We start from the raw sequence: 16,008 nt of genomic DNA on the forward strand, positions 1-16,008 counted from the left end.
TAGTTTTGCACTTCCTGCTCACCAATAAGAAATTGTGCAAGGAACTCCGACCACCCTAAAATCCCCTTTAGATTTAGGCCCCTACCCAATGTTGGGTAGGGACTGTCTCTATATGTTGCCAATTTGTACTTCCCAAGCGCTTAGTACAGTGCTCTGCACATAGTAAGCGCTCAATAAATACAATTGATGATTGATGATAATGAAGTCAGCGGCACAGGAGTCAATCATTTTAAAGCCTCCTTTCCAACCAACGACAGCCAAATTTTGCTAGAGCGTTTTCTTCGGGGCCAGGCCCAAGCTGGAAAAGCATCCCTGTTTGTCCTAGCCAAAGTCCGGGCTCCCAGCACGCACAAGGGCGGGGGAAAACGTGCTCGGAACAGTGGCTTTTGCTCCGCACGGTTTCGGGTGCACAAAGGGCTGTGGGATTGATGAAATCAGCTCCTCGTGGAGTTCCAGTGGCACCAAGATCTTAATAGCTCAGGGAGGTGCCTAGCCCCATCTCTGCTCCCTGCCAAATTTCCTCCTTTTATTGCCCAATGCTTCAAGATTATAATCCAGCTGCTGATTAGCTGCTATGCCTAGTGCTCTCTGGAGCATGGGTGGTACCCATGTGTGCATGTGTGTTGGGGGGGGGGGGCATAGTGGGTAGGGAATGTGTCTACTAACTCTGCTATACTGTACTGTCCCATGTGCTCAGTACAGTGCCCTACACACAGTAAGTGCTCACTGATTCCTCTCATTTATATGTGTTGCCAATTTGTACTTCCCAAGCGCTTAGTACAGAGCTCTGCACATAGTAAGCGCTCAATAAATACGATTGATTGATTGATTGATTAACTTTCGCTCGTCCTCTCAGCTCCCCTCTAGTCACGTCAATCTAAATGGAAAACCAAAGCCACTAACCCTCCTCTATTGTTAGAAAAGGCTAATAAAAGTAAATTGCTCGCTAAGGGTCAAGATTCCTTTGTGGGAGGAGAAGGGGAGGGAAGGAAACAGATCAAGGGACTCTTACTAGGTAGATACTCTAGCTATTCTACTGATGACATCTCCCCGGGAGCCATCAGTGTCCCGATCAAACCAGAGAAAAGACAGAGAGGCACATGGGCTTTGAGATTTATAGATTTACAGAGGATTTAAAAGCTCAAGGGGGCATTTTCAGGGCCATTATCAGTATGGCCTAATGGAAAGAGCTTGGGCCTGGGAGTTGGCCTGGGTTGGGTTTTTTCCCAGCTCTGCTGTTTGCCTGCTATGTAACCTTGGACAAATCACTTCACTTCTCAGTGTCCCAGTTTCCATCTGTAAAATGGCGATCATACCCTGTTCCCCCATGTACTTGGACTATTAGTGGGCAGGGAATGTGAGTTATATTGTACTCTCCCAAGCGCTTACTACAGTGCTCTTGCACACAGTAAGTGCTCAATAAATAGAATTCACTATTAGCCCCTTGTGGGTTAGGGACCGTGTCTGCTCTATCTTGTACGTACCACCAAGTTTAGTAGAGTGCTTGGCACATAAATACCACATTTTAATGTGGTATTATTTTTTTTATGGCATTTGTTAAGCACTTACCTATGCACCAGATACTGTCCCAAGCGCTGGGGTAGATAAGATAATCAGGTTGGGTACAGGTCCTGTCCCACAAGAGGCTCACAGTTTAAATAGGAGGGGGCAATTATTCTGCTCCTCCTTTCCCCCCCTTCACCCTGACTCACTACCTCTGCTCTACCCCCTTCCACACCCCACAGAACTTGTGCATATATGTACGTTTATTATTCTATTTATTAATGATGTGTATATATCTCTAATTCTATTTATTTATATTGATGCTACTGCTGCCTGTTTACTTGTTTTGATGTCTGTCTCCCCCCTTCTAGACTATGAGTCCATCGCTGGGCAGGGTCTGTCTCTGTTGCTGAATTGTACTTTCCAAGCACTTAGTACAGTGCTCGGCCCACAGTAAGCACTCAAATACGACTGAATGAATAAATGAATCCCCATTTTAGAGATGAGATAACTGAGGCCCAGAAGTGAAGTGACTTGCCCAGGATCACACAGCAGACAAGCGGTAGAGCCGGACTTCAACCCCAGGTCCTCTGACATCCAGGCCTGTGCTCTTTCCACTAGGCCACACTGTTTCACTTTGGACTTACTCCCAGTTGGGAAGCAGAGAAAATGAGAGGAACGGGAGATACTCGTGATTTCTTTCGGTGCTCCTCTTTGTGTTGCAAAGGTGCTTTAGAAAGCAACTTCCACTCCAACCATGCCCTCTATCCCTACCACCATCGTAGCCTTCATCAAAGTGCCGTTGTCATGGAAGTGTGCTGAGTGCCTCGACCTCTTCTGGGTATATGACGCCACTCTAGGTGAAGGACAGTATTGTAACTTTAATACATTTCATAGTATTTGCATCAACCGAGGGGGAGACAAAAAAGGAGTTGGGGGGAGGAGGCAGAGGAGGCAGAGAAATAAAGCAATTTTGTTACATTTCACAGTAAAATTAAAATTGTACTGAAAATACTTTTTCTGAAATCACTCAGTAGTAAGGTCGTCTTGGATTGTTCTGGAGGAGAGAGAGAGAGAGAAAAAAAGGTGTTAAGTTTATGGGTCTAATCAAATTAGTTGCACCCAATGCCAATTTTTATCAATTAATGATAAAAAAATGACAAAAAGATTTCCTTTTTGGGAGGGGAGACTGAAATCTGTTTCTGCCTCCTTGCAAAATCACACTTGAAAACACTGAGAGAGACGCGCAGAAGCACTATGGGAAAAGGCAGTAGGGTGGGCTTTGGTTACTCTAAAACACATTTAAAAATCAAACATGCTGGTTCTCTTTGTGTACGGTATTTCTACTTGGCATGTTCAAGTTCAAACCTAATGGGAGAGTTTTTGTATTAAAATAACAGCGAGGCAAGTTGCCCATCTATTTTGTAGTAATTGGCGCTTGGCTGTTCAATCCAATCTCTAAACAAAAGCAGAATCAAAAAGAAAATCTCCCCCGGCAGGAGGGTATGTACACATCTCCTGGCTGCCCGTGATCTGGAAGATGAAGCATGTACTGGAAGAAGGGTGGGGGTAGGTTTATTCCCCCCTCCCTGGGTCACCGTACCAAGGGGTTAGGCCGGAACCTGTAGGCCAGCATCATCCTTTTCCGGAACGCCTCGTACTCGTCATCTTCCTTGCAGAGCTCAGCTGGTCGGTCAATCCCAAATCCGGCCCCATCCACGGCAGTGGTGCCCCTGGTGGGAAACCCGCCGGCAGGATGAGAGAGGGCAGACGGGCCTGCGATCCTCCTAAGGAGCCCAGCTCGGGGCCGAACAGAGCCCCGGAACGGGAGGGAGAGAAGGACTGGTCCTTTCCCTTGCTCTGTCTCAGGGAGTTGGGGCACCCCCTGAGGCTGGCTTCCACTTTGGGGGGCTCCCCGTGGCTGCACTGTTCTTGAGTCCCGCTCCACAGCCAATGACAGCTTAGAACCCCGCTGCCAACACCTACCTGACAGAGGTCCAGGGGGCAGAGGGAGGGACCGGGGATCGCGGGGGGTGGGTGAGGCTGCCAGGGAAATTCCCTGGGAGAGCTCAGCTGCCTGGAAAAGGGAGGGAGGTGGCTCCCCAAGGCAGCTCTAGCAGCACCACCTGGAGGCAAGAGCCTTCTCCACAGGGCACGGCAGCGGCCCCGCTGCAGAGACAATGTGGCACGCACAAGGAATCCAGAGAAGCCGGGGGAAGGGGCAAGTGGGAATTGGGGTCTGAAATCAACCCTGCCGCACTTAGACAAACACGCGGCTTGGCACCGGATCACTCCCTTCCTCCTCCTCCATTCATATCGCAAGTGTGAATGGATTCACTTCTGCTCCTTATAAAATACGGTTCGGGGATTGGGGAGAGGAGGAAGGGGGTGACGGAAAAAAGCAGCTTAGGCCCAATAAAGAGAGAGGGATGAACACCGGGAGGGGCAGGCCAAAGCCGTTTCCTTACTTGTTGACCGGGTTTTTGATTCCTTGCCCGTCCGAACCAAGCCCATCGCCCTCCTTCCAGCCCATCTTCACCAACATCTGGTAGCCAATGTTTTCCACCGTCAGCTTGAATTCTTTGTACTCCGAGTAATCTGGCTCGCGGCCCTCCTGCGGGGGGTGAGTGGGGTCATTGGTTACCTGGGGTCACCACCCTCTTCCTCAATAGCACCTACTAAGCCCTTTCCTGTGTCGCAGAGCACTGCATTGTGAGCTTGGGAAGCACAAGATAAAGGTAGAAGACATGACCCCTGCCCTCCACTTCCTACAGTCTAGCTGGGTGGGGGTTGGCAGACACTATGAACAAACAGACAGGGGGAGTGATAGAGAATTCTGCCACTCCCTTCTGTGTTGCCCTGACCTGCTCCTTTTATTCACCCCCCTGCCCACCATTCACTCATTCATTCAATCGTACTGAGAGCTTACTGTGTGCACAGCACTGTACTAAGCGCTTGGGAAAGTACAATACTACAATAAACAGTGACATGCCCTGCCCACAATGAGCTCACAGTCTAGAGTGGGGGAAACAGACAGCAATACAGATAAATAAAATTTAGATATGTACGTAAGTGCTTTGGGGCCCCACAGCACTTATATATATCTCTAATTTATTTCTATTAATGTCAGTCTCCCCCCCTAGACTGTAAGCTCACTGTGGTCAGGGAATATGTGTTATATTGTACTCTCCCAAGTGCTTAGTATGGTGCTCTGCACACAGTAAGTGCTCAATAAATACAACTGACTAACTGACTAGAGAATACGAGACAGGAATAGGAGAGCCACAGGGGCTGGGGCCTTTCAGAAGACACCACCTGGGAATGACAGCTGACTTGCTCTCCTTGTTTCCCCTTTGTGCCAAGCATCCCTAGAGGCTTGTGCTCCTGTGACCACAACTGAAATACCACTTTGCAACTCCCTACAGGGACCATTCCGGGGCCACAAAAGATCTAGGAAAACCTTGCCCACAACCGTATGGCAGCTGAGACCTTGGAAAAAGCCTCCCCTCCAGAATCAGGGAGCTAATGAGGGACAGGGGATGGCTGGGTGTTCGTCACCTTGTCAGGGGGTGGGACTTGGAAATCTAATTGGCAATAATTCCTCAGACCTGATTCCACTAGGGTGGAAAAAGGCCCACTTCTCTGGGCCTCAGTTACTTCATCTGCAAAATGGGGATTGAGACTGATTTACTTATATGTACCCCAGCGCTTAGTACAGTGCCTGACAAATAGTAAGTGCTTAACAAATACCATTATTATTACTGAGGATGGGTAGAAACCGAGCTAAAATACCCCTTGCCTTCTCCAATTTAAGACTCCGACCTGATTCTCTTGTACCTACCCCATCACTTACCCCTCTCAGAGTCGTATCCTAAGAGTTTCCAGTACTCTACCAGTCTCAGCTATGGGAGGGAGAGCCAAGCAGAGGCAGATCCATTCCATTCCTAGCTTGGGCAGTAGCTAGCGAGTGGAAGGCAATCTGCTTCAAGTCAAAACTCACCCATGCTGGGCAGCAGCAGCAGCATGGGAGAGAGTCAAGGGTGGAGACTTGAGTTTACTGTGCGGAAGGAGGCAATGGTACACCACTTCCTTATTTTTACCAAGAAAATTCTTTGGATACATTACCAGAATGATTGCAGATGGAGGTGAGGCGTTCTGGGAGAGATGTGCCCATGGTGTCGCTATGGATCAGAGATGACTCGGCAGCATAAGGCAAGACCCCATCGCTTAGTTCATTTTAAGTACTTAACAAATACCGCCACAATGATTGTTCTTCTCCCAAGTATCAGCCCAGCTGGGGACTCACGATCAAAAGGTGTTTTTGATGCAGCAAGTCTTTGAGAGCCACTCTCCCTCCATCCACTCCAAACTGCTACCACATTAGTCCAAGCACTTACCCTATCCCACCTTGATTGCTGTATCGGCCTCCTTGCTGACCTCCCTGCAAACCGTCTCTCCCCACTCCACTCCCCACTTCACTCTGCTGCCCAGATCATTTTTCTACAAAAATGTTCAGGCTATGTTTCCCCACTCCTGAAAAACCTCCAGTGGTTGCCCATCCACCTCTGCATCAAACAGAAACTCCTGACCATCAGCTTTGAAGCTCTGTCACCTTGCCCCTTCCTACCTCGCTTCGCTACTCTACTACAACCCAGCCCGCACACTTTGCTCCTCTAATGCTAACCTTATCACTATACCTCGATCTTGTCTATCTTGCCGCTGACCTCTCGTCCACGTCCTGAAACGCCCTCTCTTCATATCTGACAATCACTCTTCCCCCTCTTCAAAGCCTTATTGAAAACCCATCTCCTCCAGGACTTCCCTGACTAAACCCCACTTTTCCTCTTCTCCCTTTTGTGTCACCCTGATTTGCTCCCTTTGCTCTTCCCCCAACACAGCCCCATGGCACTTATGTACCTATCTGTAATTTATTTACTTATATTAATGTCCGTCTCCCCACCCCCAGACTGTAAGCTCGTTGTGGGCAGGGAATGTTTCTATTGCTGTATTATACTCTCCCAAGCGCTTAGTACAGTGCTCTGCAGGCAATAAGCGCTCAAATACGATTGAATGAATGAATCGAATGAATGTATGACTGTAAGCTTGTTGCCGGCAGAGAATGTGTCTGTTATATGTTATACTGTACTCTCCCAAGTGCTTGGTAGAGTGCTCTGCACATAGCAGGCGCTCAATAAATAACGACTGACTGACTGACACTCGGATAGTCTTTTAAAAGACCTGAATTTGCTCTTCAAGAGTCCTCTGTCCCAGCGCAACCCGGGGCACTGGCTCTTTTCCCAAATGCTAAATAGGGCCGAGCCCTTCTCTGGCCCAGCTGATGGGACCGGGAGCCGTCCAAGCCTGGCTGGGGACGAAGCTCAGGTGAGATGTACAGATGATCTCAACCGGAGCTCAGCTTCCTGCCAGGAGGCGCCATGAGTCAGATCCTCTACTTAGCCCCCTGTTACCTTTAATGCCTTGAAAGTCTCCATGAACTTCTCCAGCTCATCAGGGGGCAGGAAGTCGCCAATGAAGTGCTTCCCTCGGCCCATTTTTGTCAGCTGCTCAGCCCACTCTGTCCGGGGGCACGGAAAGAAGGCGTAAGGACCCAACTGGGAGAAGCCCCCTTGAGGCACCTGCTCAGCCCAGCTCTGAGGCTACCACAGTCCCATTCGTTTCCCTGGGGTAACCCTTAATCAGCCGGGGTTCCCTGATGTTCTGATCCAAGCTAGCTCCCCCAAAACAGCAAGGGCCGCCGCCCACCGCCGCCTGCCAAGTCCTCCAGCTGCCTGACCTAGACTGACCTCGTGTCTTGTCCATCTCCATGCGCCGGAGTTGGTGCTCCCACGTCCCCAGCTCATTGTCCACCTCCTCGTCGCTGTCATAGTCGTGCTGGTGTTGCTGGATCGCCTTCTCCCACATGAGCTGCATGTCTTGCATGGCCCGCTTGTGCTTCATGATCATGTCGTACATCTGCTGCATCTGGAAGGCAGAGGGAGGCCGTTGGTCCCACCAAGGGTCCAGGTGAAAAAGGGCCCGAGAGGCAAGAGAGCCAGGTTTGAGCACCAGCTGTGGGACCCTGGGTGAGTCCCTTACCTCACTGGCTCTCCCTTTCCTGGCCTGAAAAATAGGAAGGAAGACCCCTGCACCACCCTACCTCTCCCAAGAATGTCAGGCGAACCGAGACAACGGGTGTGAAAGCCTTACGGAAAAGAAAGCCAATGCTGGAAATTCCACAGTAAAGGCGGGGAAATTGACACAGAGAAGCCACCATTTCTGGGGGCCAGCTTCAATTCTTAGCTTCCAACTGAGGTGCTCCCTGGGAACCGCAGTCCGTCAAGGAAATGAGGGCGGAAAGGCCAACGGTGATTTGTCTACCCCCTCCTTCCCCCAGATTCCTCAACTGGGACTCTCTAAGTCCAAACCTGATTCCAAACCTGGCTCTGCCCACCACCAACCCCATGTTGGGAAGAGAGGAGGAAGAAATAATGCCAGTAGTTGTTTCCCAGCCTTACCTCCTGCTGCTCTTTCAGCTGTTTCTTTTGAGCATCGGAGAGTTCTGTTACTCCCACTAAGCCGACAGGCTTCCCCTTCTCATACCCGAGCCCTTTGAGATCCTGAACTATAGAGCAAACATTGAGACATTCAAAAAGGCGTCGGTTTCATCTTCAAGGCAGCAAAAGCTCATCCCGAGATCAGAGCCGTTTAAATCCATCATCTCCACCAAGATGTTCTCCCTCTGTTCTCTCCCACCCACCCACTTTGACCCACCCTGATCCCTTGCGCCAGAAGCTTACAGCCGAGGGGAGGGGGAAGAGAGGGGAAGGGAAAGGGGAGGGGAAGGGGAAAGGATCCACAGGGGTAGGGGAAAGAGTGAAGGAGGGAAGTAAGGGTCTTCAGAAACCTCCCTCAGCTGAAAGAACACCATTTTACATTGTTTTCTTCAGTGACTAAATTTCTACCACTGGACATTTAAAAGCGCAGTAATAATAATAATAATAATGATGGCATTTATTAAGCACTATGTACAAAGCACTGTTCTAAGCGCTGGGGAGGTTACAAGGTGATCAGGTTGTCCCACGGGGGGCTCACAGTCTTAATTCCCATTTTACAGATGAGGTAACTGAGGCCCAGAGAAGTTAAGTGACTTGCCCAAAGTCACACAGCTGACAATTGGCAGAGCCGGGATTTGAAGCCATGACTGCTGACTCCAAAGCCTGAACTCTTTCCACTGAGCAGTAATCACCCCATCAGGAGTTAGACCAATGGTCCCTCTGCCCCAGCACCATCTCCAAGGCAATGGGATGCCTGGAGGAGCCCCGGGGCGATTGCCCTCCCAGACCCACATCCTCAAGGTTAGAATGAGTTATTTAGCACCTTTACATCCCTAACTTTCTCTCTAGAAACTGCTTACTCATGAATTTATCTCAAACTCGCTTGAGCCTACTGATATTTTCTGCCTGCACAACCTTCCACAGTAACAAATTCCACATGCTTACTCCCTGCTGGGTGAAAAAATTTTTCCCTTTGTTTGTTTGAACCTACCACCTCTTGAGCATAAAACTTCCATTAGCTACCTTCAAGGGAGAGCTCACACTCTCTCTCTAAGGAGCTGGCATTTAATTTGGCATTTACTGGTAAGCTCTGTTTAGGATGGAAGCACTTTGTTCAATTTGGAGATGCAGTAACTGTGACATCTGTGCTGTATAATAACCATGCCTCATTCCAGGCCACTTGAAAATGAACACGGTCAAAAACGAGAAAGGAAAAACCTGTCTGAAAGTGGGTTAAGCGAATGGGTTCGCCGTTCCACAAAAAAATCCTCGGGGATCTGAGCCCTCTTTTCAAAGCTATTGGGCCATTATCTTAAAAGCCAGCCCAGGGTTTTAGAAAGGTGCAGCATTATGAACCAAACGTTTTACATATGCCGGCACAGGTTCAAGAATGAGAGCAAGAGAAGGAAGCGTCACCAAAGCTGGGAAAGTTAACCAGGCAAGTAGTCCTTACTTTCTGATTAGCATTATGAAAAATGCACCAACCTATTTAGGTCCTGCAACTATTTATCTGAAGCCTTGTGGCCATCACCATCTCACAAGTTGCCTGAATTCCAGAGTCGGGGCTGAAGTTAGGAAGATTAACCTTGGTACCAATTTCTGGGAAAGGAGGCAGGGAGAAAGGGCCTGAAGTTGGAAGGGGGAGGTGCGGGGAGAGACTGGGAGGACTTGGAAGGTTCTAGGTTGCCCGCACAACGATGAATCTCCACATATCACCTGAGGGCGACAGGGTTGCCAGACGGTAACCCGGCTGCTAGACGTTTCGATGGGTCGGCAGGAAGGAGCTGAGGGGAGGCAAGGGTGGAGGACAGTGGAGAGTGGGGTTGGCAGTGTGGCAGCTTCCCTCCCCAACTAATCGATTGAGCAATGGTATTTATTGAGCACCTACTGCTAGGAGACACAACCCCTGCCCTGTAGGAGAAAGACGGACACCAAATAATGACAGATAAGTGGAAAAAGGGAACGGAAATATGGAGATGTGGATGAGGAAGTGCTTACATAGTACAAAACAGAAGCCGATGTGGAGTTGAGCGCATTAAGTGTGGAGGTGGCTGGAGCAAAAGTGCTGAGGTAATAGTCGGGAGCATATGACCTAAAGGTGAAGGAAGACCGATTGGGGAAGGTGGGATTTCAGAGGGCTCTGAAGATGGTATAGTGGCACCTAGCTGACTTGAAGGGGGAGGGGGTTCCAGGCAGGAGGAAAGGTGTGAGTGAAGGGTCGGGGGGGAAAGTCAATAGCGAAGCAGGTGTGAGAAGATCGGCTTGGGAGGTACAGAGTGTACAAACTAGAGTTTAGTGGGAGAAGAGAGAGTGGATAAGTAGGGAGAGAGCTGAGTGAGTCTGTTTAAAGTCAGGAGTTTCTGCTTTAGGGTGATCTTGAAGAGAGTAGTCTGAGTGAAGAAGGCAGAAACCAAACTGAAGGGGGTAAGGGAAACAGTGTGGCCTAGTGGAAAGAGCACAGGCCTGGGAGTCAGAGGATCTGGGTTCTAATCCCAGCTCTGCCCCTTGCCTGCTGGGTGACGATGGGCAAGTCACTTCTCTGTGTCTCCATTTCCTCAACTGTAAAATAGGGTTTCAGTACCTGTTCTTCCTCCTCAGAGTATGAGGCCCAGGTGGGACAGGGACTGTGTCTTGAGTCTGCATATATCTATCCATCCCAGCAATTAGAACAGTGCTTGGCACATAAGTGCTTAAATACAATTAAAAAATAAGAAAGCCTGTTTGAGCTTGGCCAGGAATGGGAGCAGGAAGGTAGTGACAGAAGGAGGATGCAAGGGGTCCAGAAAAATCTTTTGTACTGTGGGGAAGACAAAAGCATATTTGAAGTAGAGAGGAAGATGCCACCAGACAGTGAGTGGTTAAAGCCATCAGTCAGGGAGGGAAAAGAGTGGATGCACATGCTTTTGTCCACAAAGTAGCTGGCAGTCATCAGGGCAAGACAGTGGGGTGGTGGGAGCGCTGGGGCCTTCAGGAAGGGGCTAAAGGCCTGGAATCATTGGCGAGGGCAGTGGACGTGGGAGTCGAAGGAGAAGAACCAATATTGCTGAGAGGAAGAGGGGGAAGGCATAGGAAGTGAGGGTCAATGTGAAGTGGCAGAAACGGGCCTGGTTCCAGGATTTCCACCAAGAGCGCTCAGCAGCACAAGTGGAGGAAGCGGATGATCACATTAATCAGGATTGAGGGATACTGGTACTGACTGACTGATGGAAGCCTGAAGGGTTGTTTCACAGGCCACTATTTGTTCTATGTCTGTTTTAGATATCTTTGTACACAAAAATTTTTACCTGCCTTGAAAAAAATCATTTCCTGACCTGCCCTCTCCTAGGAGAAAACCTGAGTAGGCAAAAATCAACGAAACCTTGGCCCAACTGTTACTTGCCCAAGGAGAGCAGGGGGGTGGCTAACTGCCAGGCAATATGAAAGCCACAGTGGGTGGGCACACATCCTTTCAAATAGAAAGCATGGCTTTCTATTTCTTGTCCTCCACCAGAAACCAGAGCTGCCCAAATATCAGGAAGCCACTGAAGTGAGAGCAAAATTGGCAAGTCGCACAACGCCGTCAAATATCTGATGCTTCGCAAATACAAGAGGTAGACGTGAATAGGGCAAAATCTCAGAGAAGCTGGACAGTTTTCTAGAGGGCTCAATTGAGGGCTACAATGACTCCAGTAAATAAATGGAACAAAAGGAGGAGGAGAAGACAGTGAAACCCAAGGTTCTCAGTTCCAATGTGTTTCCCAGCCTTCTACCTACCCAAGAAGGAGACCTGTGAAACCTTGCCCCTTTCAACTTCTGGAGAGGGCACCTTAGACCATAAGATACTCTTAGGATACCCTTGAGATGGGATTTTTTTTTCCCCATTCCATTCACCTCAGATGTCAGAATTGGCTTTTTCCAATCTCTGGCCCAGCCCTTGGGGAATGGAGTTCTCTGCATCCCAATCAATCAGAATGCTTCAAAATGGTAAGAGAAACCCCACTCCCAATAACCCGGCCTGCAAAAAAAAAAGTCATTCGTTTCCCCCCCAACAGAAGAGGTGGGGAGAGGGAAGAGAAGTGGTTTTCCTGGGGCTGCCTCCATTTTCAATGCGGAACCAGGATGACGCCAGTGATGCTCCATTAATTATGAAGCTTTATAATAGCAAGATCCGTCAACTGGGACATCAAGTGCTGTGAAGAGCATCTTAATAGGCTCCTAGTGACTTCGCCATTCTCCTCCAGCATCCTAACAGCTCCTAAACGTAGGCGTTCAAGGCTCCCGCTGTGGCCAAGTGCATCAAGAGTGGGAACCAGCTTCCTTAATTCCTGAATATCCACCCTCCAACTGGAACATGAAACAGAGATGGACTGTTGACTTTTAAGCTTAAATCATTAGAGCAGGGAACAGCCGGAGCCGGCAAAACGTTGTTCCCGGTATCCCTTTGGTGAGCGTGGTGGAGCAGAACAAGAACAGTTTCCGGGTTTAGGTCTCTTGCTCTTCAGAGAGGATCGAGTAACCATGAGGCAGGGCCTCCCTGAAAAGCTTACGGAGGGGTGGAGTACAGCTTCTGAGTGATCCCATTCTAATCCTTTTTCAGCCTAAAGGAGGCTGCCGGGGGAGCCACCACAAAGCAAGGTCTGCCGAGGGGTAGGGCCACCGCAAACACGGAAAGCACAATTGACATTGGCAAGGATTGCTGGTGGGGACTGTCAGAGTGAAATTTGACCTTGTCTGGGCTACTGACCGCCAAACATGAAGAAAAGTTAACCTGCTGAAGTGTGTGTTTGGGAGGGGGAGGGGAAGGAGATTAAACTGGCCTAGAAATGGGCTGAAATCTAGGCTGAAATCAGTTTAGATCATCTGGGGGTTGGGGATTAAGTTATGCTCCACAAACACTGAGGATTCAGGATTATGGGGGTGGCGGGGTGAGATGTTTCTACTTGAGGAAACATATTCATATAAGGGAGCTTCTGGGTAGATTGGTTAATGGCACCTCCAAAGCGTTGAAGGGATCTGATGCGGCACTACAGCAAGTTTTCCCTTATCTATAAGCCTAGAGAAACCTTACAAAAAGGGAATGGGAAAGAATGGGAATCACTGCAGGGATGGAAAGAGGAATGAGAAATTGGGCCACCATTTTGAGTCAACAGATGCATTTTGAGTTCACCTCCTCAAGTCTCAGACAAAACTGGATGCCTTTATTCAGAGTTGGGTTTTCACTGATCCAGATGACTCTCAGCACAACAGTTGGGTTTACAGTTTAGCACTATTACTACTGACTTTCCCTGAACCCAGGAAAAAGAACGGTGAGCCCACACTAATTATGTTGGTTTCCAAATCGACTCAACTCAAGACGGAGTAAGGAGGGGGTAAAAAAAAAAAAGGCTACTGCCTGGAGGGAGGCCCGAAAATGTAATTTGGCAAGCTTCTCAGCTGTTGGGTTTGAAACGTTGACTTGGGAGGGTTACTTCAGCCCCATCAATGGGAGGGGTGGAACAAAAGAACACTCAAATCCTTCCTGCCTCCCCAGTGTGAGCATTAATATAGTTATGATGGGATCTCAGGAATGAACATAGACTGTTTGCCCTCTACTCTACTTATTTGACACAGTGCCCTATGAAAGGAAAGAGCAAATGAAGCTAGCATGCCACCTGGTTAATGAAAAAAAAGCACATAACAATAATTATGGTATTTGTTAAGCGCTTACTGTGTGGCAAGCACAGTTCTAAGCAAGCGCTGGGGAAGATACAAAGTAATCAGCTTGTCCCATGTGTGGCTCACAGTCTCAATCCCCATTTTACAGATGAGGTAACTGAGGTACCGAGAAGTTAAGTGACTTGCCCAAGGTCACATAGCAGATAAGTGGCAGGCCAGGATTAGAACCCACGACCTCTGACTCCCAAGCCCGTGCTCTTGCCACAAGGCCATGCTGCTCTCTTCCGTACATTCAACTCCCTTCTCAGGCCCCCGGTTCCTCCCCCTCCTCCTTCCCTCACCCCCAACGATCTGGCCTCCTACTTCATTAACAAAATTGAATCCATCAGGTCCGACCTCCCCAAAGTCTCTTCCCCCCTTTCTCCAACCCCCCGGCTCTCAACACTCTCTGCTACTCTCCCATCCTTCCCAGCGGTATCCTCAGAGGAACTCTCCTCCCTCCTCTCAAGTGCTACTCCAGCCACCTGTGCTTCTGACCCCATTCCCTCTCATCTCATGATATCTCTCGCTCCATCCCTTCTCCCCTCCTTAACTTCCATCTGCAACCACTCACTCTCCACTGGTTCCTTCCCCTCTGCCTTCAAACATGCCCATGTCTCTCCCATCCTAAAAAAACCCTCTCTTGACCCCCCCTCACCTTCTAGTTATCGCCCCATCTCCCTCCTACCATTCCTTTCCAAATTCCTTTAATGAGTCATCTACACATGCTGCCTCAAATTCCTCAACACCAACTCTCTCCTCAACCCCCTCCAGTCTGGCTTCCGTCCCCTTCGTTCCACGGAAACTGCGCTCTCAAAGGTCACCAATGACCTTCTGCATGCCAAATCCAATGGCTCATACTCTGTCCTAATCCTCCTCGACCTCTCAGCTGCCTTTGACACTGTGGACCACCCCCTTCTCCTCAACACGTTATCTGACCTTGGCTTCACAGACTCCGTCCTCTCCTGGTTCTCCTCTTATCTCTCCGGTCGTTCTTTCTCAGTCTCTTTTGCAGGCTCCTCCTCCCCCTCCCATCCCCTTACTGTGGGGGTTCCCCAAGGTTCAGTGCTTGGTCCCCTTCTGTTCTCGATCTACACTCACTCCCTTGGTGACCTCATTCGCTCCCACGGCTTCAACTATCATCTCTACGCTGATGACACCCAGATCTACATCCCTGCCCCTGCTCTCTCCCCCTCCCTCCAGGCTCGCATCTCCTCCTGCCTTCAGGACATCTCCATCTGGATGTCCGCCCGCCACCTAAAGCTCAACATGTCGAAGACTGAGCTCCTTGTCTTCCCTCCCAAACCTTGTCCTCTCCCTGACTTTCCCATCTCTGTTGACGGCACTACCATCCTTCCCGTCTCACAAGCCCGCAACCTTGGTGTCATCCTCGACTCCGCTCTCTCATTCACCCCTCACATCCAAGCCGTCACCAAAACCTGCCGGTCTCAGCTCCGCAGTATTGCCAAGATCCGCCCTTTCCTCTCCATCCAAACCGCTACCCTGCTCATTCAAGCTCTCATCCTATCCCGTCTGGACTACTGCACTAGCCTTCTCTCTGATCTCCCATCCTCGTGTCTCTCTCCACTTCAATCCATACTTAATGCTGCTGCCCGGATTATCTTTGTCCAGAAACGCTCTGGACATATTACTCCCCTCCTCAAAAATCTCCAGTGGCTACCGATCAATCTGCGCATCAGGCAGAAACTCCTCACCCTGGGCTTCAAGGCTCTCCATCACCTCGCCCCCCTCCTACCTCACCTCCCTTCTCTCCTTCTACAGCCCAGCCCGCAACCTCCGCTCCTCCACCGCTAATCTCCTCACTGTACCTCGCTCTCGCCTGTCCCGCCATCGACCCCCGGCCCACGTCATCCCCCGGGCCTGGAATGCCCTCCCTCTGCCCATCCGCCAAGCTAGCTCTCTTCCTCTCTTCAAGGCCCTGCTGAGAGCTCACCTCCTCCAGGAGGCCTTCCCAGACTGAGCCCTTTCTTTCCTCTCCCCCTCGTCCCCCTCTCCATCCCCCCGTCTTACCTCCTTCCCTTCCCCACAGCACCTGTATATATGTATATATGGTTGCACATATTTATTACTCTATTTATTTATTTATTTATTTTACTTGTACATTTCTATCCTACTTATTTTATTTTGTTGGTATGTTTGGTTCTGTTCTCTGTCTCCCCCTTTTAGACTGTGAGCCCACTGTTGGGTAGGGACTGTCTCTATGTGATGCCAATTTGTACTTCCCAAGCGCTTAGTACAGTGCTCTGCACATAGTAAG

At 49.6% G+C, this 16,008-nt stretch overlaps 1 protein-coding gene and 1 non-coding gene across 3 annotated transcripts in view; one reads left to right on the forward strand and one right to left on the reverse strand.

Annotated features, from left to right (window-relative positions):
* Positions 1-2,364: 2,364 nt before the first annotated feature.
* Positions 2,365-16,008, reverse strand: part of SUGP1 (SURP and G-patch domain containing 1) — a 37,800-nt gene continuing 24,156 nt past the window's right edge. For both annotated transcript variants that reach the window (XM_038772563.1, XM_038772564.1), the window contains 6 exons: positions 8,019-8,125; positions 7,308-7,485; positions 6,972-7,078; positions 3,972-4,117; positions 3,107-3,236; positions 2,365-2,560 (listed from right to left, as the gene is read on the reverse strand). In XM_038772563.1, the coding sequence (XP_038628491.1) occupies positions 2,534-2,560; positions 3,107-3,236; positions 3,972-4,117; positions 6,972-7,078; positions 7,308-7,485; positions 8,019-8,125 (695 nt within the window). In that variant the 3' untranslated portion in view covers positions 2,365-2,533. The remainder of the gene's footprint in view (positions 2,561-3,106; positions 3,237-3,971; positions 4,118-6,971; positions 7,079-7,307; positions 7,486-8,018; positions 8,126-16,008) is intronic.
* On the forward strand, positions 5,356-5,493 carry LOC119920169. Its single transcript, XR_005447933.1, has one exon. It is a non-coding gene; the product is annotated as a small nucleolar RNA SNORA7 (small nucleolar RNA).

This window comes from Tachyglossus aculeatus, chromosome X1 (assembly GCF_015852505.1).
Source record: "Tachyglossus aculeatus isolate mTacAcu1 chromosome X1, mTacAcu1.pri, whole genome shotgun sequence".
In the NCBI taxonomy this organism is placed as follows: domain Eukaryota; kingdom Metazoa; phylum Chordata; class Mammalia; order Monotremata; family Tachyglossidae; genus Tachyglossus; species Tachyglossus aculeatus.